Source organism: Natrix helvetica (genome assembly GCF_964273705.1).
Source record: "Natrix helvetica genome assembly, chromosome: 12".
Classification (NCBI taxonomy): domain Eukaryota; kingdom Metazoa; phylum Chordata; class Lepidosauria; order Squamata; family Natricidae; genus Natrix; species Natrix helvetica.
Window position 1 is genome coordinate 11,527,961 of NC_138556.1, and position 27,447 is coordinate 11,555,407.

General features: G+C 44.3%; 1 protein-coding gene across 1 annotated transcript; it reads left to right on the top strand.

Moving 5' to 3' along the window:
• Positions 1–109: 109 nt before the first annotated feature.
• On the top strand, positions 110–27,414 carry TICRR (TOPBP1 interacting checkpoint and replication regulator). The gene is made up of 22 exons (XM_081964716.1): positions 110–1,302; positions 3,157–3,445; positions 4,763–5,004; positions 5,957–6,206; positions 7,556–7,685; positions 8,466–8,608; positions 10,271–10,480; positions 11,456–11,589; positions 13,594–13,694; positions 14,426–14,519; positions 14,654–14,733; positions 15,392–15,631; positions 16,412–16,508; positions 16,775–16,838; positions 18,337–18,483; positions 19,156–19,246; positions 19,379–19,440; positions 20,667–20,795; positions 21,170–21,312; positions 22,058–24,212; positions 25,368–25,487; positions 27,277–27,414. The coding sequence occupies exons 1-22, from the start codon at positions 643–645 to the stop codon at positions 27,390–27,392; spliced, it is 5,697 nt and encodes a 1,898-aa protein (XP_081820842.1). The 5' UTR covers positions 110–642; the 3' UTR covers positions 27,393–27,414.
• The last annotated feature ends 33 nt before the right edge of the window (positions 27,415–27,447 follow it).

Here is a 27,447-nt window from a genome sequence, read left to right on the forward strand (position 1 = left end):
AAGGGGGGGGGGGTACTTACCAGGGCAACCAAGGGGAGCAGGAGAGAAATCATAGGTAAGGGCCAGAGTAGTTACTAGGGCAAGCAAGGGGAGCAGGAAGATAGGCATCAAGGTGGGAGGGAATATTTACCAGGGCAGAGGAGGGGGCAGAAGGGTAGTTATCAAGGTAAGAGAGGGGATAATTTTCAGGATAACTGGGGAGGGGAGGCAGAAGGATAGTCCCCCCCCCCCAGGGCAACTAGGAACAGAGCAGGGGGGGAAGCCACCATGATAGACTTTCCAGGTAGCGCCTCCATTTGCAAAAGAGCCCAGGGGATAGAGTAAAGGGGCTTGCTTGACTTTTTGCAAATGGGGAGAGGGCATTGCTGTTCTTTGAAAAGGGTGAGCTTTGGAGAGGGACGGCGCCGCCACGTGCCTGTGAATGCCAGCAGAAGCTTAAGTTCCTCAGTTCCCAAGCCCTGGTGTGAGCCTGCTTGTTTGGAAAGCCAACCCCAGTGACTGAAGAGCCCAGGGATCTATTAGCCTGCTTGGGATGGGATTAGGATGTTGAAATAAGTGGGGCTCCACCTTCGGATCTCGGTTCAGGCGGATGCCCTCTCCTGGCGCTTGGGATCCTCCAGGATAACCAGCGGCTGAAGCATCATGACCTGCTCCCACAATGTGGTTTTCCTCTTGGACACGGCGGATTCCGCGGAGAAAGATCACCTTCACCTGGGCACCTTGAGGATCTTGAACTTCTTGGGTTGCAAGTTTGGCCTAGCTAAGGTCCGATGGGATTTCAAATTCTTTGACTCCACGGGAATCCGCGGCCGGGCTTCGCGTGTAGGCAGTTTCCGGGAGCTTGGGTCCCGCAGCTGGGAAGACTTTGAGGAAGAGCTGGAGGCCAGGTTCGGGAAGCAGCTCTGCCCTCCGGGCTCACCTGCCCCGACGCCACGATCCGCCGTCACTCAGAACATTCTGAAAGAAACGCTGCTGGACTATCAGTGGGACCGCCCTGAAATAGTCTCTCCTGCCAAACCAGTGCTGAGGAGCCAGAAAAACAAATTAACAGTGATTGTGGACAACGCAACTCCAGCGCAATCCACTCACACTGGCTTTGCTAATGCCATTTTCGTCTTATCTCCCTGCCCTCATTCCCGGAGGGAACTATGGCAATTTATTTCTGGGAACTATGCTCCTTTGCCAGAGAAGCTGCCTGCTCCGCATGACCTGGCAGAAAAATTCCTCCCTAAGGGAATTCGAGACATGATGGTCAGTCATAAGGTCACTCTATACTGGATGGACACCACTGAATGGTCCAAGGTAAAAAAAAATCTCAGATTATTATCTTGTTTGCTATATCGCTGCATTCATTTTAGAACATAGAGTAGCAGAGTAGGAAGGGACCTTGGAGGTCTTCTAGTCCAACCCCCTGCTTAGGCAGGAAACCCTACACCACTTCAGACAAATGGTTATCCAACATCTTCTTAAAAACTTCCAGTGTTGGAGCATTCACAACTTCTGGAGGCAAGTTGTTCCACTGATTAATTGTTCTAACTGTCAGGAAATTTTTCCTTCCTTCAAAAATCATATTTTCCTTGGTTACTGTTTTTTTGTTTTTGTTTTGCACTACTTGAGACACAAAGCTGTAATAGAACAAATGATTCCCTGTTCATCTACTGGGTTTTATGACTGGTTGATCAAATTCAGTTGTAAGTCGAGGACTTCCTGTATAGGTGTTTCTGATCCTAAGGTTTTCAGACATGCCGATCACCACGAATTATGCAAACTGCTGTATGCCTAACAGCTCTTCTTTCTACCAAATGAACAGAAAAGACTAACTGCCTAATCCTTGTATAAATATTTGTGCCTTTCTCAACATTGTTTCCTTGGAGGAATCCTTGAAAGAATGTTTTAGTCTTGGGAAACCCTTGCATTAAAACCCTTGCAGGGCTACCCCGGAAACAGTGAAGGACTGGCCCACGGTGCCTCTGCCAGCAAAAACACGCTCGAGGGCCCCGTTTTCACTGGTAGAGGGTTGCAGGAGGCTGTCGCAGCCAAAAATGTAGCTCGCAAGGCCGTTTTCACTGGCAAAGCGCTCGGGCCACCACAGGCGCCCCTGATACAAGTGACGTTGAGCTGGCCAGGCCTATCCAGCCCCGCCTCACACACACACATCCCAATGTCGAACACAACCTTGCTGCGGCCCTCAGTGAAATCGAGTTGGACCCTAGAGGTGGAGCTCTCGCCTCACAATCCAGAGGTAGAGGCAGATGTAGGGTCTCCTACTTGGGCAGGGGATTGACTAGATGACCTGCAAGGTCCCTTCCAACTCTTGTTAAATCTGTTAACCCCCTGGCTTAGATGCTGTTGTCGAAGCAGCGTGGTACCTTTTGCAAAGCTTCAGCATCCCTGGGGAACACGGAGAAGATCCTCTGTTATTGGAAAGGAGCTTCCAGCAGGCTTAGGTGGGAGATGATCGTTATTGGGGTGCTGAATTCCTTTTTATTGATTGATTACATTTATTTGCTGCCCTTCTCCTATTGAAACGACTTGGCGGTTCATTGCAACATGCGGTGCTCAAGTGAAGAAACCGTATTGCAGCTCAGCATAACGGTGTGGTTCAAATGTCACAGTAAGCGAGTGGATAGGTTCCCACAACCTGCTAAGCCACCAATTGTGCAGCTCAATGTTAACCTACCGTATTTTTCAGAGTATAAGATGCACCAAGATTTTTAAAGAGCTAAATTTAAAAAAAAAAGTTTTTGCACTCTGCAGACCTTCCAAACCCTCTGCACGCCTCATTTTTTTTTATTTTTTGTGAAAAGTGGGGCATGCGGTGGGTTTGAGAGGCCTGCAGAGTGCTCCTGGGGCTTGGGAGGAGGGGAGGACAAAAACGAGCCAAAAATGGCCCATTTTTAGCTCGTTGTTGCCCTCTTCAGCCCCCTACAAGCCTCCTAAAGCCTCTGCACATCCATTTTTGTGAAGGGGGCAGGGTTTCAGGAGGCCAAAAACGCTGTCTTCCATGTATAAGACGCATCCAGATTTTCACCCTCTTTTTTGGGGGGAGGAAAGGTGCATCTTATACTCCGAAAAATACGGTAGTCTTGCATGTTGCGCTGTCCTACCCATTATGATTAGCCTTATTCCGGTCATCTTTGCTTTGTCTCATTTCAGCTTCTTGAACCCCCTGATCACCTTGGCTACCTCACGTTGCTTGAAGTGATGTGCATCCTGGGAGGCACCATTTTGCCCTCTGAGGTCTTAGCGCAGCATTTAGATCATCAGAGAAAAAGGACCATCCCGGATCCCCCGGATGCGGAGCGTTTGTCTTCCGAACCGCTGTTCCCACCTTGGACTAAAATGCTGCCTTTGGATTCCTCTTTGAACTGCTTGTTTTCCTCCCGTTCATCTTTACAAACATCCTTCCCAAATCTGGATGGCGTCCTGCTCCTGAAGGCGGATGGTAATGAAAAAATAACATCTATGGTTTGTGTGGGTTTACCGGTAGTCCTTGACTTACAAGAAGAGTTCGTTTAATAACTATTCAAAGTTGCAACAGGACTGAAAAAAGTGACAGGCCTTTTTATGACCATTTCAGCATCCCCCTCGTCACATGATTTGCATTCGAATGTTTTCAGCGTTCCCCCCATGATCATGTGATCAAAAACTCAGATGCCCGGCAACTGGTCCATGTTTATGACCGTTGTTGTGTCACAAGGTCGTGTGATCTCCTTGGGTGACATCCTCAAAAACAAAGTCTGGCAAAGCCAGATTCACTTATCGACCAGGTTACTAACTTACCAACTGCCTTGATTCATTTTAACCACCGAGGGAAGAAAGGTTGTAAAATGGGGCAAAACTCACTTAATGTCTCACTTAACGACAGAAATGCTGGGCTCAATTGTCATAAATCGAGGACGACCTGTATTCTATTATAGTTGCATTTTAAGCAGATCAAACCAAACCCTTGTTATAAGGCATAGATAGATAGATGATAGATAGATAGATAGATAGATAGATAGATAGATAGATAGATAGATAGATAGATAGATAGATAGATAGATAGATAGATAGATAGATAGATAGATTGATAGATAGATAGATAGATAGATAGATAGATGATAGATGATAGATAGATAGATAGATAGATAGATGATAGATAGATGATGATAGATAGATAGATAGAAGATAGATAGATATAGATAGATAGATAGATAGATGATAGATAGATAGATAGATAGATAGATAGATAGATAGATAAATGATAGATAGATAGATGATAGATAGATAGAGATAGATAGATAGATAGATAGATAGCTGATAGATAGATGATGATAGATAGATAGATAGATAGAAGATAGAGATAGATAGATAGATAGATAGATAGATAGATAGATAGATAGATAGATAGATAGATAAATGATAGATAGATAGATAGATAGATGATAGATAGATAGATAGATAGATAGATAGACAGAGATAGATGATAGATGGATAGATAGATAGATAGATAGATAGATAGATAGATAGATAAATAGATGATAGAGAGAGAGAGAGCGCGAAAAGACAGAAAAAGGGAAGCAGTATGCTCCCTCCCATATTGGCATACCAGGGGTTGTGACACAATATATGATATATACACACACACATACATGTATGTATGTATGTATGTACCCACACGTACACACACACATATAATTCATTACTGCATACAGAAATTAAAGAAACTTTGCTTGCTTGATAAACAAAGTATAACCTTTTTGATCTCTAAAATGGACAGGAAATGAAGAAGCCGGGAGTTGCGCTGTGGTGCTGGAGCCCTTAACTCTGAACCAGAGGCACTTCGAAGGGACAGTCACGATACATCTTAAAGGCACCATGACGGACTGGAAGTCAGCGCACGTTAGAAATCTTCACACAGAGAGCTGGGCACTCCGGAGTAAGCCGACGGGATCTTCAGCTCGAGAGATTTCTTGGTTCCAGCAGTTTGTAAAATATATTCTGTCTCAAGGACTTCATATGGTAAGTCTCTCTTTTCGTTCTGCAAAGTGAATCTCATGATAAGTAATTGATAAGCCTGGTGATGTTGATTAGGTTTCATTGATAAGCAAAAGGAAGGTTGTCCTCGGCTTACAACCATGATTGAGCCCAACATTGATGTTGTTAAGTTTGTTATGTGAGTTTTGCCCCATTTTTACGACTTCTCTTGCCAATTTGTTACGTGAATCGCTGCAGTTCTTAAGTTAATAACTCAGTTGTTAAGTTTATCTGACTTCCCCATTCGACTTTGCTTGTAAGACGGTTGCAAAAGGGGATCACATAACCCCAGGACACTGAAACTGTCATAAATATGAACCAATTGCCAAGCATCCAAATTTTGACCATGGGGATACTGCAGTGGTCGCAAGTGTAAAAAACGGTCATAAGTCACTTTTAATACTCTAAGTAAACTTGCACTGTGCTTTATTTTAACATGGTTCTTCAGAGGTATCCAAAGTGGTTTCGAATCCCTAGTGCCACATAACGGAGTGAGCTCCCCTTACTTGTCCCAGCTTCTGCCAACCTAGCAGTTCGAAAGCACATAAAAATGCAAGTAGGAAAATAGGAACCACCTTTGGTGGGAAGGCAGCAGCGTTCCATGCACCTTCAGTGTTTGTTCCATGCGCCTTCAGTGTTTGGTCATGCCGACCACATGACCACGGAGACGTCCTCGGACAGCGCTAGTGCTTCAGCTTTGAAACGGAGATGAGCACCGCCCCCTAGAGTCAGGAAGGACTAGCACATATGTGCGAGGGGAACCTTTACCTTTATCTTAGACATTAACTGAAGCCATAGAGCAGCTTGTCAATTTCAAAGGATGCTTTGCTGACAGGATAGTCAAAACAAAATCCCTCCTTCAAAGCATCTTTTTGTGTTTCTCAGGAAGGGTTTGTACATCCCCTCATTGTTCTCATGTTTCTCCTCTGTTGGAAAGGTGGCTGAAGTGACATTTTCATCCGGAGCTCATTCTCCTTGTACGGGAGTTTTCTCCCCCATCTCTGGCACCACTGCACTTCTTTTTCTGCTCTTTGCTGAACAAGTGGCAGAAGCTGAAGTGTCCCTCCTTCAGACCCCTGCGGCAGAGAACATTTCCAAGGAGGAGGATTTCTGTCTGCCTGACGTTGTGAGCAGCGTGCTACGTCAAGTTATGGAGGACTCTGACGAAGACCATCAAGCAAGTCCTGGTAAGCGTGATCTTTTTTTACCACTCTTGTTTTTCAAATGTTCCAAAACATTGTCCTGTATTTTGCCTGGAAAAGAGCCTTTTGCAGTGTCTCAGTACAGCCAGATTTTCTTGGCCAATGACCTGTTTGGAATTGTTGTGGCCTGTCGACCACCAGCCCCTCCAGCCGAATCAGATGAGGCGGCATGGGAGTTAGGGTCAGCATCAAGGCAACCTGGGAGCTCTGAGGGGAGAGAGGGAATGGCGCTGGCAGAGGCAGAGCCTGGACCCTCCATCAGCCCCAGGTCTGGAGGTGACGGATAAGGAAGAGGAGGAACAGCTGGGTCCAGTGCCTGATGCACAGAAGGCAGAGGAGAGGAGAGCAGTGGAAATCTATGGGCCGATCCTTGCAATGGAAGAGCCACCGCTGCTAGGAAAGCCCCGCCGTAGCTCCGGGTATAAAAGGCAGGGGGCGAAGATGAATAGATGTGGCAGGCAGCTATTCATCTCCCTGCCAGACAGACTTGTTGGCCTGCTATGAAAGAGAGACATTTTGCCGGGGCTGCTGGCGCTCCTAATAAAGGAATCATTGATTTAACTACAGATCAATTCCTAATAAAGGAATCATTGATTTAACTACAGATCAATTCCTAATAAAGGAATCATTGATTTAACTACAGATCAATTCCTAATAAAGGAATCATTGATTTAACTACAGATCAATTCCTAATAAAGGAATCATTGATTTAACTACAGATCAATTCCTAATAATGGAATCATTGATTTAACTACAGATCAATTCCTAATAAAGGAATCATTGATTTAACTACAGATCAATTCCTAATAAAGGAATCATTGATTTAACTACAGAGGGTTTGTCATATTTGGGATCCGGATCAAAACAGGAATTTTGACCCCATGTGGTGGTTGGCTGCATGGTGTGCGTGGCCAGTGATAAAATACCCCCAATTTAGTAGAAGGCAAACTAGCCCCTAATAGGTCCTTTCAAGCGTTTAAAGTCATAGTCTCGTAAATGCTGATTGTAAATGTCACTGTGCAGAGTAAAGCATAAAAAGCCTCTGTAGTCCAAACAACTCAGAGTTGCTAGGATTTAGCTAGAGCGAGTTCCCCCCCCCCCCAGGACCCTGATTTCCTAACCCATTCAAGGAAGTCTGGATAAAATTAGGTTGGAGAAGGAGATAATCAATTTTATTACAAGCTCATCTATAATATCTAAGTGTTTCTTGCTCAGGTTGCCTAAAATAGGTTCTATCTAGATGTGTGTAAGAGTCAGTGCAATTTCTTTCTAATAAAGTGGTGCTTATTTTTTATTTTTTTAAAAAAAATGTTTCATCTATACATGTTAAACAGAGAGTTTATGTCCAGGATGGGTCCAGCAGGAGCTCACCTGTTCTCAAAACTGGTGTCCTGCAGTCCTTGAAGATTGGTACAGTGTGTCAAACCTTTGCGGGCCAAGCTCATGCTTGATGGAATCATTCAGGTAATTCCTCTTTTTTTCTTTTTTTGGCTTTTATTTTAAGTGCTTTAGTTTAGAGATGTGGTGGCTTAGTGGCTAAGACGCTGAGTTTGTCGATCAGAAAGTTTGGCGGTTCAAATCCCTAGGGCCACGTAATGGAGTGAGTTCCCGTTACTTGTCCCAGCTTCTGCCAACCTAGCAGTTCGAAAGCATATAATGCAAGTAGAAAAATAGGGACCACCTTTGGTGGGAAGGTAACAGCATTCCGTGCGCCTTCGGCATTTAGTCATGCCGGCCACATGACCACGGAGATGTCTTCAGACAGCACTGGCTCTTCAGCTTTGAAACGGAAATGAGCACCGCCCCCTAGAGTCAGGAACGATTAGCACATATGTAAGAGGGGAAACTTTGCCTTTACCTTAGAAAAGAGCAAACCTAGACACCAAATACTTCACAATAACTAGTGCTGCTATAACACAATTAAATTGGAATAAATTTCCTTCCCATACTCTTCCAAAGGGTTAGCATTTGTGCTCAGTAAAGTCATATTGTACGTCTAAATAAAAAGAAATGCATCTGGATAAAACCTCATCTGGGCTTGTTTTGTATGTGCAACCTTTACAGATGTTTTTTGGGGTTTTCAGATTCAATTCTGAGTGAAATAATTCTGGGAAAAAGGAATGTTTAACTGTTAGTCCCACATGCAGAATTTTGCTAATTGTTAAACCTGGTGGAGAATGGCCATTACTTTTTGGCTTTTATCCATTTTCCTTGTCTTTTTTTTCTTTCTTTCTCTCTGTATAGGATGCTGCAAGCAAGTTCTGCTAAAAACGAAGAGGAAACCCCAACATCAGAAGCGGAGCTGAGACAGTCCCTAGCAGAGTTTTACCAGAAAAAAAATTCTGAGCGGACAGTTTCATCTCACCCCCGAGATCAGAAAAAGAGAGGTATGCAGTTTGTGTATATTTTTTACAATCAAGCAGATGAAAGCGCAAGGGAACACATAACCCTTACTTAAATATGGGCAGTTCTTGATTTATTACCACAATTAAGAACAGAATTTCTATTACTAAGCAACACGGTTGTTAAATGAACTTTACACCCAATTTTACGACCTTTTTTTTTTTGCCATGGTTGTTACGTGAACCACTGCAGTTGTTAAGTGACTCGTGGTTATTAAGCAAATCTGCCTTTCCCCGTTGATTTTGTTTGACGGACGCCAGCTGCGAAGGCCATCACATGACCCTGGGAATTTGCAACCCTTGTAAATACTTGCCGGTTGCACATTTTGATCATGTGACTAGGGATGCTGCAACCATCATAAGTGTGAGAACCGGTAGTACGTCACTATTTTTATTGCTGCTATAACCTTGAATAGTCACTAAACAAATACAGATAGTTCTCAACTTATGACCACAATTGAGCCCACAATACATGTTGCTCAGGGGTGGGATCCTCCCAGTTTAACAACCGGTCCGGTGATTGTGCGATTTGCCATCTGATCGTCGGGGCGAACCGGTTCGCCCGGACCGGTCTGAACCTGTAGAATCCCATCCCTAAGGTTGCTAAGTGAGACGTTGAAGTGCGTTTTGCCCCATTTTGCAACTTTTCTTGCCACAGTTGTTAAGTGAATCACTGCAGTCGTTAAATTAGTAACAGTGAATCTGCTTTCCCCACTGACTTTGCTTGTCAGGAGGTCACAAAGGGGGATCACGTGACCCTGGAACGCTACAACCATCAATAAATGTGAGCCAGTTGCCAAGCAGCCAAATGTAAATCACATGACCATGGGGATGCTGCGATGGTTCATAAGTCACTTTTTTCAGTGCTGTTGTAGCTTTGAACTGTCGCTAAGCAAGGGCTGCCTGTAGGTGTAAGACAAGGATTGCCTGTTATTGTGGTCTACCGGCGGCGGCCAGCAGAGTTGGACAGTGAGGAGGTTGGGGAGGAACATGGGCCAGTCCTGGAGTCTGGGGAAGGCTCTGATGGGGGCTCTGCGTCGGAGGCTGAGAGGAGGCCGTATGCCAGTTATCAGCTGTCTTAGACAGCAGTGAGGCAGAGGAACAGCTGGAGCCTGTCCCAGTATGCGCAGAGCTGCCAGAAAACAAGAACAACTAAGAAAGTAGGGTCGACTTAGGAGTAAAGCCACACCTTGGAGGTGATTGGCCCCTCCCATAAGAAACAAAAGAGGAGCGAACGGGGAGTGGGCTTTTGCAGGAAACAATTCGTTCCTTTGGTCGTTTCAAGAGTGGAAATTTTCTGTTTGTGACTATAAGAGACTCTTTGCCAAGTGTTGCCTTGCCCTGCGTTTGGAAACTGGTTATCTGGCAGCTCTCCAATTGAGATAAGGTTCGTGTGGATAAATATTCCTCAGAAAGATTTTCCTAAGCCTGGCTGACTGAATGAAAGGAATTCACAGTTGTGTAAATGGGGTTTTGGCAGGGCCAAGACTCTGCTTCTTGCTTTTTAAGGAAGCCTGGGTCAGAACATGTGTAAAGATCACATTATTCCTGATAAGCAGTTGTGTGTTGTAGGATCTGTGATGCTACTGATCTGTTGGACTCTAATGAATCACGCTCACATTCCGCTTTTGTTTTCCGCTTGAACAGGCGGGGTTCCCCGGACACCCATTAGGCAGAAGATGAAAACCATGCCCCGTTCTCTTCAGATGCTCAACGCTGCCATGTTCAACGTGAAAGCTCAGAAACACCAGCCGGACGGAGAGCTGCCAGCGCATAAAAAGCCACGCCAAGGGCTGCTCTCCAGAAGATTGGACGGCAAAGGGGAACGAAACGGAAGGAAACGGAAAAGCAAGATAGGTGCGTGGAGATCAGCACTCTGTCATGTGTAGTAGCTAAACCAAAAGTCCTGTGTTTCAGAACAAAGAGTAGGATTCAAAACTGGGTGTCTTAGTGCAGATTTAAAGGAGAATTGCAAACATTCTAGAACAGGGGTCTCCAACTCTGTTGGGAACCAGACCACACAAGTTGCAGGTGAGCGTGTGAAGCTTCATTAGTGCAAGCAGTAGGCACATGCATGAAACCATCCCCTCTCCCACTGCTCCCCAACCACCCATCTACAGAGGGAGCAATCTTGTGGACTGCTGTTCTAGAACAGGGGTTGGCCACCTTAAACACTCAAAGCGCTATTTGGACCCGTTTCCCACAGAAAAGAAAACCCTGGGTTTTCCCACAAAACCCTTCCCGTGCCTGACTATTCCCTGAGCAGCCACAAAATTAGCACTCGTAGTTGAATTAAACGTTCTGTTTTCTTCTGAAGCTTTCCTTTTCTTGGATTTATCCATGGTTGGCCTACCGGGAGTCGAAAAGCTCAATAAATCACATGCCAGCAGGTGTCACTCATTGGCGGTTGTGATGCATATTTTGAGCGACGGGGAGCCACAGCAGAGGGATGAAAGAGCCATGTGAGGCTCCAGAGCCGCAGGTGGCTGACCCCTGCTCTAGAAGATTGAAATTCCTCTTCTCAATGAGATAGCTGAATATGGATGCTTGTATTACAAGAGGCTTCTTAGTCAGTGTACTAAGTCAAGGCCGCCTGGAGAGATCTGGCTTGTCAAGGGTGGAATTGTGAAGTTTGTGAGCGAAATTTGTTAATACTGGGGAGGAAAAACTCAACAAATGAGAGAGAGGATCATTTGACCCTGGTCTTCATGCCTCAAAGTTTTCCTGATCCACTTGCTGAAAATTCACCGTTATCACGGAAGCAATTATGTTATATTCAATTGCACTGCCATTATATTCCAGCAAGGTATTTCATTCTGTGTGTTTTTACAGACTTCAGTAACGAAGATGAAATGCTTTCTTACCTCAATGCAAACTACCAGAACGCTATGATGGATGGAGAAAATCTGTTTGCACGTTCCCAAGATATGGTGACAGCTGTTAATGCGTTTCAGAACTCCAGCGAGGTAGAGTCATTGCTTACATACACCTGCCTTTGCTTTCCCAGAGGTTTTTCAAAGGTCTTTCAGAGTTAAAGGCACTGAAAGGGAACCTAAAGAGAACGAGCTTATATTTCTATTATTACAGAAACCTAAATCCCCTGTCTAGGTGGTGAAATGACATTAGCAATCAAGAAAAAAATTATAGTGTATTTTACCAGTCTTTTTAAGTCCAGCTAATTGACTGTCTCAAAGGTGCATTCTCAGGAGGCAATTTGGACTTTGTGGTTTTCTTTGATGACTGAGAATCTCCATAGACATCCAGCTAATTGGATTTCAGGAATTATTTTTGCCTGCCTACACACAAACAATAAGGAACATCCTGCAAGGCACCTGTTGGTCATGGTCCTTTGTAAGATGGACAATTGAGTTGGTTTCTTTCTCTCCCAGATCTTTTCCACATTATATCCCTTTGGTTTAGAGACCACAAGAAAACCGTAGATGCTAGGATAAGAGATTAAATTCTTCAGTTCCAAAAGAGAATCTCCCCCCCCCCAATTTTTTTAATGAAGAAACAATAAACCTGATTGGATTAGAACAAGCCACCCCCGGTGAGACTTGACTTCAAAATAGTCATATCATGTTTTCAGCACAGCACAAATGACATTCAAATATATTGAAATAGAGCAATGCAATTTTGTTCTTGCTTGAGAAGGACATTTTGCTGAGAACATCCTGTGGGTATTTCCTTTTTTCTATTCAAGTATCATCTGCTCCCATTTAAAGGAAGAAAAAATGATTTCATTCTGTCTTAATGTGTTTGCTCCTTAATATAAGACACTAAGATTTAGCAGTGGCGTATAAATCTATTAAATAAGTGTCTCTCTGATACTTTCCCCACTGCTTTGTTGTTTGCATTTAATTACCATATTTTTCGGAGTATAAGACGCTCCGAAGTATAAGACGCACCTAGCTTTTGGCGAGGAAAACAAGAAAAAAAAATCTGCCTCTACCTCCCAGAAATTTGCTTTCTTACAGCGAACAGCCAATTTCAGTTTCAACACAACCCAATTAGCACAAGCAGCTGATTGTCGGGACTCCCAACAATCAGCTGTTTCGGGCTGCAGGGATTGCCATAGCCCATTGCAGCCTGCACGCGCCCCGTTTTTGGCCTCAGCGCGCTGCATTTTTCACCAGTTCCAGGTGGCGGGGATCGGAATGGGCAGAAAATGGGGCACACAGGCCAGAAATGGGGTGCACAGAGGCTGAAAAGGATGTGGAGGTCGAAAATGTGGTGCGTGGAGGCGGCAATGGCAATCCCTGAAGCCTGAAACAGCTGATCATCTGTTTGTGTTAATCAGGCTGTGCTGAAACTTAAATAGGCTGTTTGCTGCAAGGAGGCAAATTGCTGCGAGGCAGAGACCCAAAAGTGGAGGCCAGCGGGTGAGTGGGGCTTCATTTAGTGTATAAGATGCACCCAAATTTTCACCCTCTTTTGGAGGGGGGAAGGTGTCTTATACTCTGAAAAATGCAATAGGTAGCCTCTCTGTTTTTGTGCTGTTATTCCAAAGGGCTATTTTTGTGATTGCCACTTGTTGTCAGGCCTGTAGTTATGTTTCTTTTAGGATCTTTGGCCTGCCACACTTTCTATTAATTTCTTATGCTGTTTCATTAGTGTAGTAGTTGGGAGGGGGGAATAGAAAGGAGTAGAATGGTGGAATGTGTTGTTGTCATTCTTTCTAGAAGCTCAAGGGGTGGAGATGCCAGCGTGGAAGAAGAAGATTGGACCATGTGATGGATTGATGGGTGTGGGGATAAGATCATGTACTTTCAACTGGGTGGAATCCCAGGAAGCAAATCAGATTTGGGATTTCATAGCACACTGCCAACATGTCTATCTTATTAAATTGGAGTTTTAAGGATAAATCTGCCTTGGACTTTGATTTAATTCTGCATGATATTTGGAATGCTGACACTTGTATTTGGTGCATATCTGCAGTAACACCTTTATCTCTGATGTTGTGTTCATAGGCAACTTGTCTAGACACGATCCAAAGACGTCTCCTGAAGCCTCCTAACACGCTTCGTCAACAACTTGCCGCTGATCCTGATAAAGAAACTAGAATCAAAGAGTACGAAGCCTGATGTTTGCTTCTAAAATAATTGATTCAGTTAATTTTAGATGATGGGATTCCTCTGCATATAAGTGGAGGGGTTCAGTTGAATGCTTGATGTGATATTGTCCTTGATTTAAATTCACTCCCATTCTGTTGTTCCGAATATATTTGCATGCCCATTATATAATTAGCCTTGGCAAAATTTATTATCTTGTTTGTATGGTGTAAGGATAAAACTATTATTGGGGCCTCATTACGCAGTGGTTAGAATGTAGTATTGCAGGCTAATTCTGCGATTGCCATCAGTTTGATCTTAACCTGCTCAAGATCGACTCAGCCACCCATCCTTCCGAGGTGGGTAAAATGAGGACCCAGACTGTTGGGGGCAAATATGCTGACTCCATAAACCGCTTAGAGTGGTCTGTAAATCACTATGGAGCGATATATGTCTAAATGATCTTGCTACAATATATATGCATTAGTAGACTGTTTTTTTTCACTAGAATACTTGATAGTAATTGATTGATGAACAATTAAAATACCCTTAGTCCAAACTGGTAATTGGTATTAATTGAGAATGTTTGCAGTTTTGGGTGCTGTGTGGAAAATGCTTTTCAGAGTAACTTCTCTCCCACTCCCTCCCCCACAGTCCATTTTTATTGCTACTTTGAACAGTTGAAGGGGAAAGAGAAACAACGAATATTCCCCCTCAATCTGTCTTTTCCTTTTCCTTTTTTTTTTTAAAGGTGCCGACTTCAAGTGTATTTACGCCTGGAGATGTGCCTGCTACATCCTTCTTTGCAAAATAACACAGACAGAATGGAGCAGCTTGTTCAAGAGGTAAATAAAGTGTGTGTGTGTGTGTGTGTGTGTGTGTGTGTGTTTGTGTTTTAATCATCTCTTAAGTTCTGGAAAGTAAGACTTCGTTCTTTACTTTGAGCGTCATGGATCTGGGGACTTTTACTCTCTTGCAGATGACGGAGTTACTTAGGATGTTGTGTTTGACTAAAGATCCAGGATACCTCAGCAGTTTTTTGGAAGAAGTTGTAGATATGTAAGTGATTGAAAGTCAGAGGCAATTGATTCGTGTTTGTTTGTTAAACATGTACAAGATAACAAGTATAGGTATGAATATAAACATGAACAAAGGAAGTAAATGCAGATAAATGGGGACAGTAGGACAGGGAAGGTAGGCATTCTGGTGTGCTTATGCACGCCCTCTTTACCAGACCTCTTAAGAATGGGGTGAGGTCCATGGGGTGAGACAGTTTAAGGTTGAAGCTGTGAAGGTTTAAGGCTGTAACAACAGAGTCAGGTAGAACATTCCAGGTGTTGACCACTCTGTTGCTGAAGTCGTATTTTCTGCAATTGAGTTTGGAGCGTTTTGCCATGTATTTGTATTGATTGTTTGCCCGTGCATTGTCGCATTATTTGTGACTTGCGGTGTCCCAAGGCCTGGTGATCAACTTTTGCGACCTTCTGAAAAGCAAAGTCAACAGGGAAACCAGATTCACTTAACAACAGGGCTACTAACTTTATCAACCAAGAAAGCAACAAGAAAGGTCGTAAAAGGGGGCAAAACTCACTTAACAAACATCTCACTTAACAACAGAAATGTTGGGCTCACAAGTAGAGGACTACCTGTACATAGATAGCTTGGTATCTAAATTTTGCCAAGATTTAAATCCTGTGGTTTTGCGCTCTCCCTACAGATATCTGGAATCTATGCCCAAGACTCTTGGTGATTTGTACTACAGTCTGGGAACGGAGATTCCCGCTAAGTTAGCTTCCGTCCTCCCAACGGATTTCTTTAGCGATGATTCCATCGCTGAGGAGACACAGATTCCGTCTCTTCCTGCTTCTGCCGCCTCTCTTCCACTTTCTAGAGCAGCTTCTTTAAGCGCCGAAGCCGATGAGCTGGAAGCACTGCGCACCCGATCTGCCAAGAAACGGTAGGTGTATGCCAGAAAAGGGAATTGACAGTGTTGAGTTTACTTCAGGCTAAAACGTAGGAGCAAGTTTGCACGATCCCCGCAAAATGTACCATATTTTTCGGAGTATAAGATGTACCTTTTTCCCTGAAAAAAGAGGGTGAAAATCTGGGTGCATCTTATACACTGAATACAGCATTTTTGGCCTCCTGAAACCTTGCCCCCTTTGCAAAAATGGCCGTGCATAGCCTTTAGGAGGCTTGTAGAGTGCTCCTGGGGGCTGGGGAGGGCAAAAATGATTGAAAAACGGGATGGTTTTTGCTCATCTTTGCCTCCCCAGCCCCCAGGAGCACTCTACAAGCCTCCTAAAGGCTATTTATGCCCTTTTTTTTGACGAAAATGGGCCATTTTGGGGAGGTCTGCAGAGTGCAAAAACTTTTTTTAAAAAAATTTGCCTCTTCAAAATCTTGGTGCGTCTTATACTCTGAAAAATATGATAAATTCTGTCTACTCCCCCCCAGCCCCAGTGTTTCTTCTGCTTCTGTAATTGATTTCTATAGAGCCACAGTATTGGTTGGGTTGTTGAGTGGAAAACAGTGGTTGTCACCCTTATCTGTTGGGCTTACAGTGTGGGAATATTCTGAAGTCACCCGTGTTTGAGAAAATCAGGTCTTCTGCACCTTAAAAACAGGCTTGATTCATGATGGGGAAGGGAAGGAAACATCCTACATCTTATAAAACAATAGCTGGAATCTAAATGTTTTTGCCTCACTTGCTGAAAACATTGTCTTCTGCTTTCAGAAAGCATCCATTAGCCAGACATAGAAGTATCACAGAAATGTCACAGAACTTACGGCAAATAGAAATTCCTCAAGCGTCCTGGAACCGCAGGAGAAAGGTGAAACTTCCATTCGGGAACAAATGGCTTGCAAGTTTAAAGAGAGGGAATCGTACGCAAGGGTTAGAAAGGGCAACTCTGCTTCATAAAGAACTTAGTCCTTTGGAAAGTGTGATCGTTTTTGAGCATAGAAGAAAGAGGCGTACTTTACTTCCTGTAGAACTTGGAATGAAGACGTTTTTATTCACTGCTATTAGTTTTCCACTGACAGCTTGTAAGTGATGTGAATTTTGCAGCCTTTCTAACGCTGTGTTCTAAATTTTCAGGACGCCTCTCATGTGCCCCTGGATGCCAAACAGGCACCCATTCCCAAGAAAATGGGAGTACAAGGTATGTCTTCTATCCTAAGATTGGTTGCAAGGTTGGTTTCTCTCACCATGTACGGATGGCATACATCTAAACTAGAGTGTTGTTTCTCCGTGTCATATAACACACGTGGGTACATGCATAATTTTGTATTTATTTATTTATCTTGTCCTGTTTATGTTTACATTGGAGGGGGAGACCCTTTGGGAGCTGCATGCAATGTAATTTCATTTTAACGTAATGCCGATGAGTGTATATTCAAAGTGACAATAAAGTGCTATATTTTTTTTGATTTTTTTTATTGTTTTAATTAAACAAAAACAAAAAAAAATCATTCTTCATTACATCTTGTAAAAAGCATGTCGATTGGTTACAAATAGATTTTGTGCATTACTACCACAATCATTATACTTCCTTCATATTGAATTGTACATTTTAAATCAAAAATCTTTATGTATTTTACCATCAATGTACCATCATTCTCCTTTGACTAGAATTATTTAAACGTGCTTTTATCTAGAATCATTTGTATTTAAAGACACAGCCACCTACTGGCATTCATTAGCTATTTCAATAAACCTCCAATAATTACCCTTTTATAATATATTTCTTTTTTTTTATTTTCCCCAACTCACTATTTAAGGCTTATATCTGATTGCTTTTACCCATGCCATAAAATGTTCTATTTTAAGCAGGAAGTGAGGTGATATTTCTCTCACATTACAGGTAGCTAAGATATTAGACATTCTCTCAATGAATATGTTTTTTTATCACAGTCACCAACCACCAAACAAGAGAACATTGAAAATAAAACAAAGCAAGATAAAAGATTGCCATTGGTGGGAGTTTCATCAGTGTCATAATTGAAATCTGCCTAATTTTGCAAGCAGCATAACAAAATTTGGCTACATGCAAGGGACTGAATCATACTGATCTGGGAACTGTACATAAAAAAAGATAATTACAAAAGCATCCTCTCCACTCAGTCCAGTTGCTATTTTCACTGCTTCTTTGGCATAACTGAAAGGTTAAAGGAAAGGCTTTAACTTAAAGGCTTAAAGGAAATTCAAGCTAATTGGTAAAGTTAGTCATTGCATAGCTAAAGAGATGATTCCTTCACAGATATTCATTAAAAAAAAGCTAGCATGTCTATGTTACAACTTTCTTTAATATTTATCTTGGGCACCCTTAATTCTGCCTTTACCTCCACGTACTACATCCACATTGTAGCAGTTACCTCAAAACTGACTTGACGAACTGGAGCAGTGAGATGTTTGTCTTAAAGATGTTTTACTGATTTTTTTCCCTTAAATATCTTACTGATGATTGTACATTTTAAATCAAAAATCTTTATATATTTTACCTTCAATGTACCATCATTCTCCTTTGACTAGAATTATTTAAGCGTGCTTTTACCTAGAATCATTTGTATTTAAAGACACAGCCACCTACTGGCATTCATACTGGTTTTGTCCAGGATATGCTTGCCTACCAGAAAACCTCTTGTTTTTGTTGCTTTCAGAAGTGACAAAGGTGAGAAGAAATCTTTTCAATGAAGAAACTCTACCTCTGGGGAAAAGTTCCCTACCAAAGATGGCTCGGAGCCAGTCAGTTTCCATTTTAGAAGATCTAAAACATAAACGCAGCAGATCTAAGGAAGATATTAGAGGTAAGGGAATAATGGATAGAATACTTAAGAGGCTTGAATCAAGGTCAATGGGCATAAATCGCTCCTATTCCATGAATGGCTTTTTATTTACAACTAGATGATAACCCAGTGTTGTCTGGTATTTATTTATAAGGGGAAGATGTCCGGACCAAACGTAATTTCTAATGTTGGATTTTCCCCCTTATCAGAGGGTGTCCCCTTGTGGAGTACTGTGAAGCTGTTACCATGGCAATTCCACTGCGCTGTACAGTTAAAGCCATTTTAAGGCACAACAGGCTGTATCTAAAAGATGATGACTTGCTGTTTATATGTACACTGTGAGCTTATGCACTGGAGATAAATTCCTTGTGTGCCCAATCACCCTTGGCCAATAAAGAATTCCTGTTATTCTATTCTATTCCTATTCTATTCTGATATGGAATTTCTTTTCACAGCAATATATTCCCTGCTTGTGATAAAGTGGAATTGATCCACTATAGCTTATATGGGAACATGTGATTGTGTTCAAGATGCTACAAGTATTTGTCCTGATAGCATGGAGTAGCAGCTGCTTTCAATACAAATTCAGTCCTGAAAAAGGACTTCTGTCCTTGCTTGCTTCCCAAGCAGGAAGCAAACAGATTGCTTGCTTAAGTGTCATCTTATTTCTTTACACAACTTACTCTGTTTCAGCTCATCACAAGCTTTTGACCAAAAGGGTGGCAGAAACCCCTTTGCACAAGCAGATGTCCAAGAGGCTGCTGCAGAGGCAGATTACAGGCCGGTGAGTGAAAGCTTTGGATTCATTTAGTAGCAATTTGCCAATCATACTTTGGAATAAAGTCAAAAATCTTCCTTTTTTTACTTCCACGTGTCTTACTGCTCCTCTAAGTCTCAAACATTCTTTTCTTCAAAGGTGTTCCGATCCTGGGTCTGATGTTGGCATTGTAGAAGAATCTCCTGAAAAAACCATAACCCGTAAGTACCGCTTGGCAGGCTATTTCTTTGCAAATCAAAGTGACTCGAGGATTGAGAGAGGCTGGTTACGTGAGTGCAATTAAAAGTATCTTCGTAGCAGAGCAAGAAGGGGAAGCGTTCCTTATGAATCTCTAACCTCAAGTTCCTCAACAGAAACTTGAGAAATAGCCATAGCGCTTAGACTTATATACCGCTTCACAGTGCTTTACATTCCTCTCTAAGCAGTTTACAGAGTCAGCCCCTGGCTCCCCAACAATTTGGGTCCTCATTTTGCCGACTACAGAAGGATGGAAGAATGAGTCAACCTTGAGCCAGTCAGGATCGAACTGCTGGCAGTTGGCAGAATTAGCCTGCAGTACTACATTTTAACTGCTGCGCCACCACAGCGCTTATGACTCAATTCTGGCTTTGGCCAAGAGCCATGCACCAGATACAGCATTGTTATCTCAGCCATGTCACAGGATGGAAAAGAGACTCAGCCTTTCGACAGTAGTGCGAAGTGGCTCCAATTTCATCTAGATTATTATTGGGTGGCGGTAAGAGAGAGAAAGAGGCAGTTTGAAGGACACGGAACGACGCTAACTGTAGCCCTTTGTCCAGGTTTAGTGTTGTTTCTGTCTCTTAGTGGAGGTGTCTCGAACCCTTAGTTGCTAGAGGCAGAGATCAGCAGTCTTCCCTCTGGCCAATGTAGGCTTCTGAAAATGACAGTATCCAAAGAATTCTTCATGAGCTTTGAAGTGTTCTTTCTTTTGGTAAGCATATTCCCCAGTATTTCCTTCCAAGGGTGACATGGTCTATATCAGTGAAGGTGAACATTTTCGGCACCAAGTGCTCAAACTGGAATGCCTGTGCATGCGCTGGAGTGTCAGAAACCCAAACACCAGCTGGCCGCTGCACATGCCAGCCAGCTGATCTTTGGGGTCTCCATACTGTATGTGCCAGAGCACCAGGAACCCGAAGACTAGCTGGCCAGCACATGCATGCCTGTTTTGGGCCATTTTTCAGGGCGTTTTCTGGTGTGTTTTGGGGGGTCATTTTCCGGCACTCTGGCACTTGCGATCACCAGTGCGGCAGAAAGCAGAAGAGCAGCTGGAGACGGTATGCGTGCCCACGGAGAGGGCTCTGCGTGCCACCTCTGGCATGCGTGCCATAGGTTCTCCATCACGGGTCTGTATCGAGCATGGATGGTCCTTGATTCTCTCCTTTTCGTTCTCTCTTCCTAAAAGATGGTTTAAGAAGAAGTCCGCGGATCAAGCAACTGATGCAGGATAAATGTCTCTCCAGCAACATCCACTCCGTAGAGCCAAACAAGAGGAACACAGCACAAGTGCATTCTGTACAGCTAGAAGAACCAGGTGAGGAGAGAGATCTAATAGGGATGTAAGCAAGGGAGAGGTTGAGTTTCCTGACTTGTATCATTATTTATGTGTCTACTATTTAGAACGGGTTTCTTTTCTTACCACTAATTTAAATCGAAACCAAAGACTTTCCTATTTGCTAATACAGAGCAGACAACCTCCAACCTTCCAGATATTATTTCACTGAAGTTCTCAGCATCCCTCACCAGTGACTAGACTGGGTAAATGATGCCAGGAGGTGTAGTTCAGTAGTATTTAGAAGGACATTTTGATTTATCACCATAAATGGTAATCTTAGATAGAGTTTCCCCTGTAAACTTACAGATACATTTAGCTTAAGCTTGTCTAAACTGTTGAATTTTTATCCACAGGTCTGGCTTCACCGCCCGCAAAAGCCCCCCAATCTCCAAAGAGTATACTTTTTGGAGAGGTTTGGGGTGGATTTAGTTTGGGGAGAACAAGTTCTCCCCAAACGAGAAGAAAACAACTCACTTTTGATGAGCCTGTTCCTCGGGTAGACTTGCCATCTTTCTATTTTTTTTTATTGTTTATCTGTTTATTTTTTAAAAAATATTAATGAAATGTATGCCCATTTCACTAAAAGCAATTCTGGGTGATCATCAACGCTGTTTTTCCCCAGTTTCTTTGCTCTTTTTAAAAGTTCTTGGATCTAAACTGTAATTTAACCATTTACGAGGCATCTGCTTGGCAATTGTACACTTAAAAATGACCTCAGCCTACTGATAGGTAATATATTCTTCATTAGGCGTTTATCTAAAATGTATTAGGATTCAACAATATGACGTTGCTGTTCATAGAAGAAGATGCATGCCCCTTTTTAAAGCGGGTTGTTATATGAGCTCCAGCTATTGTACAAAGCAATTATTACACACCGCAGTTCTGCTAAGATCTTTGTTTTCAACATTTCTTGAAAACACTGAGCCGCGGTGGCGCAGTGGTTAGAGTGCAGTACTGCAGGCTACTTCTGCTGTCCGCCGGCTGCCTACAATTGGGCAGTTCAAATCTCACCAGGCTCAAGGTTGACTCATCCTTCCGTCCTTCCGAGGTGGGTAAAAAGAGGACCCAGATTGTTGGGGGCAATAGGGCTGACTCTGTAAACCTCTTAGAGAAGGCTGTAAAAGCACTGTGAAGTGGTATATAAGTCTAAGTGCTATTGCTATCTTCATGCTTTAAAAAGTGCACAGCTCATCCTGTTCTTCTCTCTGTATCTCTGATCTTTTCCCATGCTTCTTTCACAGGCACCGGGGAAGAGTTCTTTTCAGTCTTCCCAGGAGCTCTTAAATCCCAAGGATTTAAGCACGCTGAGAAGATCTCCTCGGATTCAAGAAAAGGCACAGCGGACTCCCCAGAAAACTGCAGGCCTTAAAAATTCGGTGGCCAAATGTTTGGGAAATCTTTTCTCCCCTACGAGACAGAAGAGCAAGTCCTTGCCTGCATCCACTGGAAATCAGGAACCCTGCCTGCCTTGGATTGCCGAGAAGAAAAACGGGCGTCCTTCCTCGCCCAAGGCAGCAGGACTCCAAACCCCAGAGAAGGCACCGCTCTCTGACATGCTGGATGATGTGTTTGCTTTGCCTGCGGAGGGTCCCGATTCACCCATCGTCCTGTCGCCTCCTTCATCCCCATTTGCCCTTCGGCGGAAATCGTGCTCAGAACCGCAGTCCTCCAGGCGTTCCTTGAGAATCACCCCCCACAGAATGCCTACGGTTTGGTCTGAGAACCGGACTTTTGGGACGCGAAGGAATACCTGTCCTGAGCCAGTGTCATCTGTGGACTTCCCCCCTCTGTTGCCAGAAGCATCATCTGCAGCTTTCAAAGACACACATCCAGAACTGGGTTTGACACACATCCAGAAGAGTCCAAACATTAGGACTGTTTCTCAATCCGCTTCAGAGAGTCTTTCGGCTTTCCAGTTTGATGGCATCTCTCCGTCCTGTAATGGGTCTGCAAAAGCTGCAAGCCCTTGCACACTCTCTCCAACTGGGGAAAAGCTGGGAAAAAACTCTTGTAGTCCCCAAGAAACACAGAGTGTCAGAAAGACCTCCCACATAAAAGCCCTCGGCTCCCCTCCTTCTTTGCCCAGAGAGGAGCATCCCTCTATGGGCAGCAGAAGTCTTGTTGCTGAAACCAGCCCATTCATTAAACCAGAAGAGGACGCTTCACTGGATCAGAGGCCTGAGCCCATAACTAAAATAATAAGTCCGAGTAAGAGGAAAGGTTTAGAGAGATGCCTGTCACCTACGTTCCCTTCCAATAACCCCATGCGCTTTACGCATGCCGTAGTATTGTGCGAAAAACTGGATCTCAACAAGTCTCTTTCAGATGGTTCTCTTGTCGATCCGGGCTCTAGCAGTAGCATTTCTTCAGAAGAGGACGCTGCGGGTGGGCCGCCTCCGCTCTTCTCAAGTCCTCCCAGACAAGAGCGGGACTCCCCGCTTGCAATCTCAAAGCCCGGGTCTGGCGCTTACGCGTTGCGCTGCACTGCCGACAGAAGGCAACGGGAAGCTGCCGCACGGCTCGAGAAGGAGGAGAAGACGGCCACCTCTAAAGCTCTCGGGGCCGCAGCTACGCCGCTGACCTATGAGGTCGAGCTTGAAATGCAAGCTTCCGGCCTGCCGAAGCTCCGTATCAGGAAAGTCGCTTCCGAGGCCATGCAGCGGCCTCTCGATTTGTGCGACAAACTCAAGGGGGAGGAAAATGATCCCGCTGTGGGGGATGTTTCAGTGGCCTGGTGCAGTAAGCACCCGGAGAAATTGGAACCCGTCTCCATCTCACCGTCCTGCGTTCGCTCCGCCCACAACACCCCTGGGAAGTTTGGGATGGGCGGGCAGACTTACATATGCCATTCCTATTCCCCCACTCTCTGTACCTCCTCTACAACTTCCCCCTCCCAGGGCAGCGCTGGCGTCTCTTGGACCCCGTCTCCCAAACGTAAAGGGAAAGTTACCCCCGAGGCCATCAAAGATTGGCCGCGAAGGAAAAGGGCCGCGGTGGGCTACAGCAGAAGCGAAAGGCCGGCCGAAGCTGTTGGGGAAGAGGCAGCCCCACCTCCTGGGAGCAAGGAAGCCTTCGAACTCTTGAGTAGCCAAAAGGTTCGGCTCCTGGGAGACCCGGAACTTGAAGGAATTGCCAAGCTTCAAGATCCATCCCTTGGCAGCGATACAGAAGGCCATAAGGATGAGAACATCTACAGAGACACTCTGGTGCTAGAGTCTAGAAAAAGGGCTCAGGAGCAGAGAGCATGGGGTGAGGAGGCCAGCCAGGAAACGAAAAGGCCATGCCTAATAAAAGAGAACCCTGGAGCAGCTGCCTACCCAACCGAACTGCTGAGCACAGGAGAACAGCCCGTATCCTCAAAGTCGATGATCTTGGAGGACATCTTCAACTTCTCAGGTACTTTGAGGACTGATCGTCCCTACTGTTGTTTTGTCAAGGCAGCTATTAGATAAGTCCCATCTGCCAGACCAGCGGTCACCAACTGGTGGTCTGTGGACCATTGGTAGCCCGTGAGAAAATTTTGGTGGTCCGCAGAAAAATTATTTGCATTTTTTTATATTGCACTAAATGAGGGGTCCTTAAACCACGGCCCCTGGGCCGGATACATGCAATGAATGTGTGTGTTGCTGCAGAGAGTTTCCCCGTTCGGGGTCTTCTTGTGTGAGTCAGAGGGGGACAGAAATTCCAACTTTGGGTCTCCTTCGGCCTCCCGGTGGGGGGCTTTGGGCGAAGGCTGGAGGGAAGCGCCGCTGGTGGCAAAGAGCCAGAGGGCCTTGTTCCAGTGGGATACATCATGGTCTGGAACTGGCTGACCATCTCAGCCCACTGAGTCTCCAGCTGCTGGTACCTGGCCTTGCACTCCTGCAGGTCTTCCCTCTGCGTGGAAAGCCTATGCTTGTAGTCCTCAGTGAGCTGCTTCTGCTGAGCTTCCTTCTCGATCAGATCCAATTTGAACTGAGCTGTTTTGCCCACTCTTTCTCGTGGTGGCTGCTTAGCTCCAACAACTGCTTCCTGTTGAGGCCCTAAGGAGCCCGGGTGGGCAGGCGAGGAGTGGCTGGCAGGGGAGGGGCGAGTAGTCACATGACCACCTAGCCACGCCCATCCAGCCGGTCATTAGGCAGATCATATTAGTGGTCCGCGGGATTTAAAATTATGAATTTAGTGGTGGTCCCTGAGGTCCGAAAGGTGGGTGACCCCTGTGCCAGACCTCTTCATAGAAGTCTAGTTAAGAGTACAAACCTTAGTTGCAGGAACCCAAATGAAAGCATTTCCAAGCAGGTGGCTGTTCAGACTCTCTCGGACCTCGGTTCATTTCTTCTGTGGTTTGTTGATGTCATAAGAAAGGACTTGAACCTGGATCTTGATCTTTAATTTTAGTGAGCTTACTAGGATAAACCTATACAGAGCTATTGATACCTTGCTTTATTTCCTACTTACGGCCAGTAGACTCCCTGAAAGCTGTCATATCTCCTGTAAAGAGCTCAGATTTTTTCCTCCAGTGTGAGATGCCATTTTCTTCAACTAAGTTTAAACCTGTTTTCCCAACTCCAGATACGACTCCACCTAAATCTTCAGGAAACGGCGTGATCTCTGCTAGTGGCCTTTGGGCCCTGGAACAGTCCCCGCTCCTCTACAAAGGCCCTCCTGCAACCCAGAAGAAGTGCCCAAAAGGTATGCCAATTTGCATTTCAAACCCTTGGTATAACGAGTAACAACATTCCAAGGGAACTAAATTTCCACAATATTGTGAGGGTGCAAATTCCCAGTGCCCTTCCAAAATCAACCAGAGGCTTGCTTATTTGAAAACGTCTCTGCTTTCTTTTGAGCCGAGAGAGGGTTTTTCAAGACCAGTAAAGGCCCCTGCCTTTACGAGATGTGAAAATGATAGGAGAGAGGGGAGGTGTGGAAAGAGAGGAGGGGAGAGGAAGAGAGCAAGGGGAAGTAGAGAAGAGAGAGAGGGCAGAGGGAAGAAAGGAGGTAGGCAGGAGGTGAGAGGGAGACGAGAAGAGTGGAAGATGAAATAGACTATAATATGGTGTATGGAAAGCAGAAGAGCAAATAAAAATCGAAGAGGCTTAATGGCAAGAGGAATTGATATATTATTGAATGTTCAAAAATATTTGTTAAGATGCAATGGTATACTTTGGATTATATTTGGAACATATGAAGAACGGTTGCAGGAACTGGGTATGTCTAGTTTAATGAAGACTAGGGGTGAAATGATAGCATTGTTCCAATATCTCAGGGGTTGCCACAAAGAAGAGGGAGTCAAACTATTCTCCAAGGCACCTGAGGGTAGAACAAGAAGCGATGGGTGGAAACTAATCAAGGGGAGAAGCAACCTAGAACTGAGGAGAAATTTCCTGACAGTTAGAACAATTAATCAGTGGAACAGCTTGCCTCCAGAAGTTGTGAATGCTCCAACACTGGAAGTCTTTAAGAAGATGTTGGATAGCTATTTGTCTGAAACGGTATAGGGTTTCCTGCCTAGGCAGGGGGTTGGACTAGAAGACCTCCAAGGTCCCTTCCAACTCTGCTATTGTATTAAAATATTATGTGTATGTTAAAAAAAACTTTTGGCAAAAAAAGAAAAGAAAATGATGGGATGTGAGAAAGGCAAATTCAAGTGTTGGCTTTTGGTTGCAATGGCTTTGGAGAAGATATTCATACAGCATAAAGCCAAGTTGTAGCTTGGCTTGATTTCCTGAACGGCGATTGTAGATGAAACGATGATCTGTTTGAGGTTAGCTTTCCTCAATCCTGCCTTTGAATAGTAACCAGTTTTAAACAAAACTTTGCAAATCACGGCCACATAACTAGGGAATGCTTCAAACAGCCATAAATGCAGGCCGTTGCCGAGTGCCCAAAAGCAGCCACATGACTGTGGGAGGGAAAGCTGTGTGAGAACTTCAAAACCAGATCGTAAGTACTTTTCTAGGAGGTCCATCATAACTTCGGAAGCTCGCTAAGCAACTGGTCACTACCTGTATAGCCAAATTAGAATCGATAAAGGGGAAGGATGCTGATTCCTTTCCCCCTCCTTCTCTATACTAACCTAGATGACAGCATCTAGGTTATCATCTTTCATTTGAAAAGACATTCCCTTGAGTGGGGCGGTGGCCTAGAGGTAGAGCTCTCGCCTCACAATCTGGAGGCTGTGAGTTCGATCCTACGTAGAGGCTGATATTTCTCTCTGCACATAATGGGAATATATCTGCTGAAAAAAACTCTGCATTGGCAACAGGAAGGGCATCTGGCCATTAAACACTCAGCTCCATTCAGTTGCCCAGGCTCCACCCCACAAGGGATTATGGGGTCATTAAAAAGATGATGATTGGAAAAGACATTCCCTTAAGAAAGCTAGAAAGTCGTACACGCCCTTTAAATAAATTGTGAGTGCCCCCATTTCTGTTCTTAACAGTGTTCCGTAGGGATCTTTCACATCTATTTTCTCCTATAGGGGAAGACCCGGATACATTTGGAGCTGCATACGAGGACTTCTCTCTTTTCCGCAGCACGCCGGCCAGAAAGAGGTCCATTACCAGGACCTACTCACGGAAAAGGCCACTCTGCTGAAACGAGATGACCGGCGGGAATATTTTGGAACCAGACCTTCAACCTCTTTGGGACA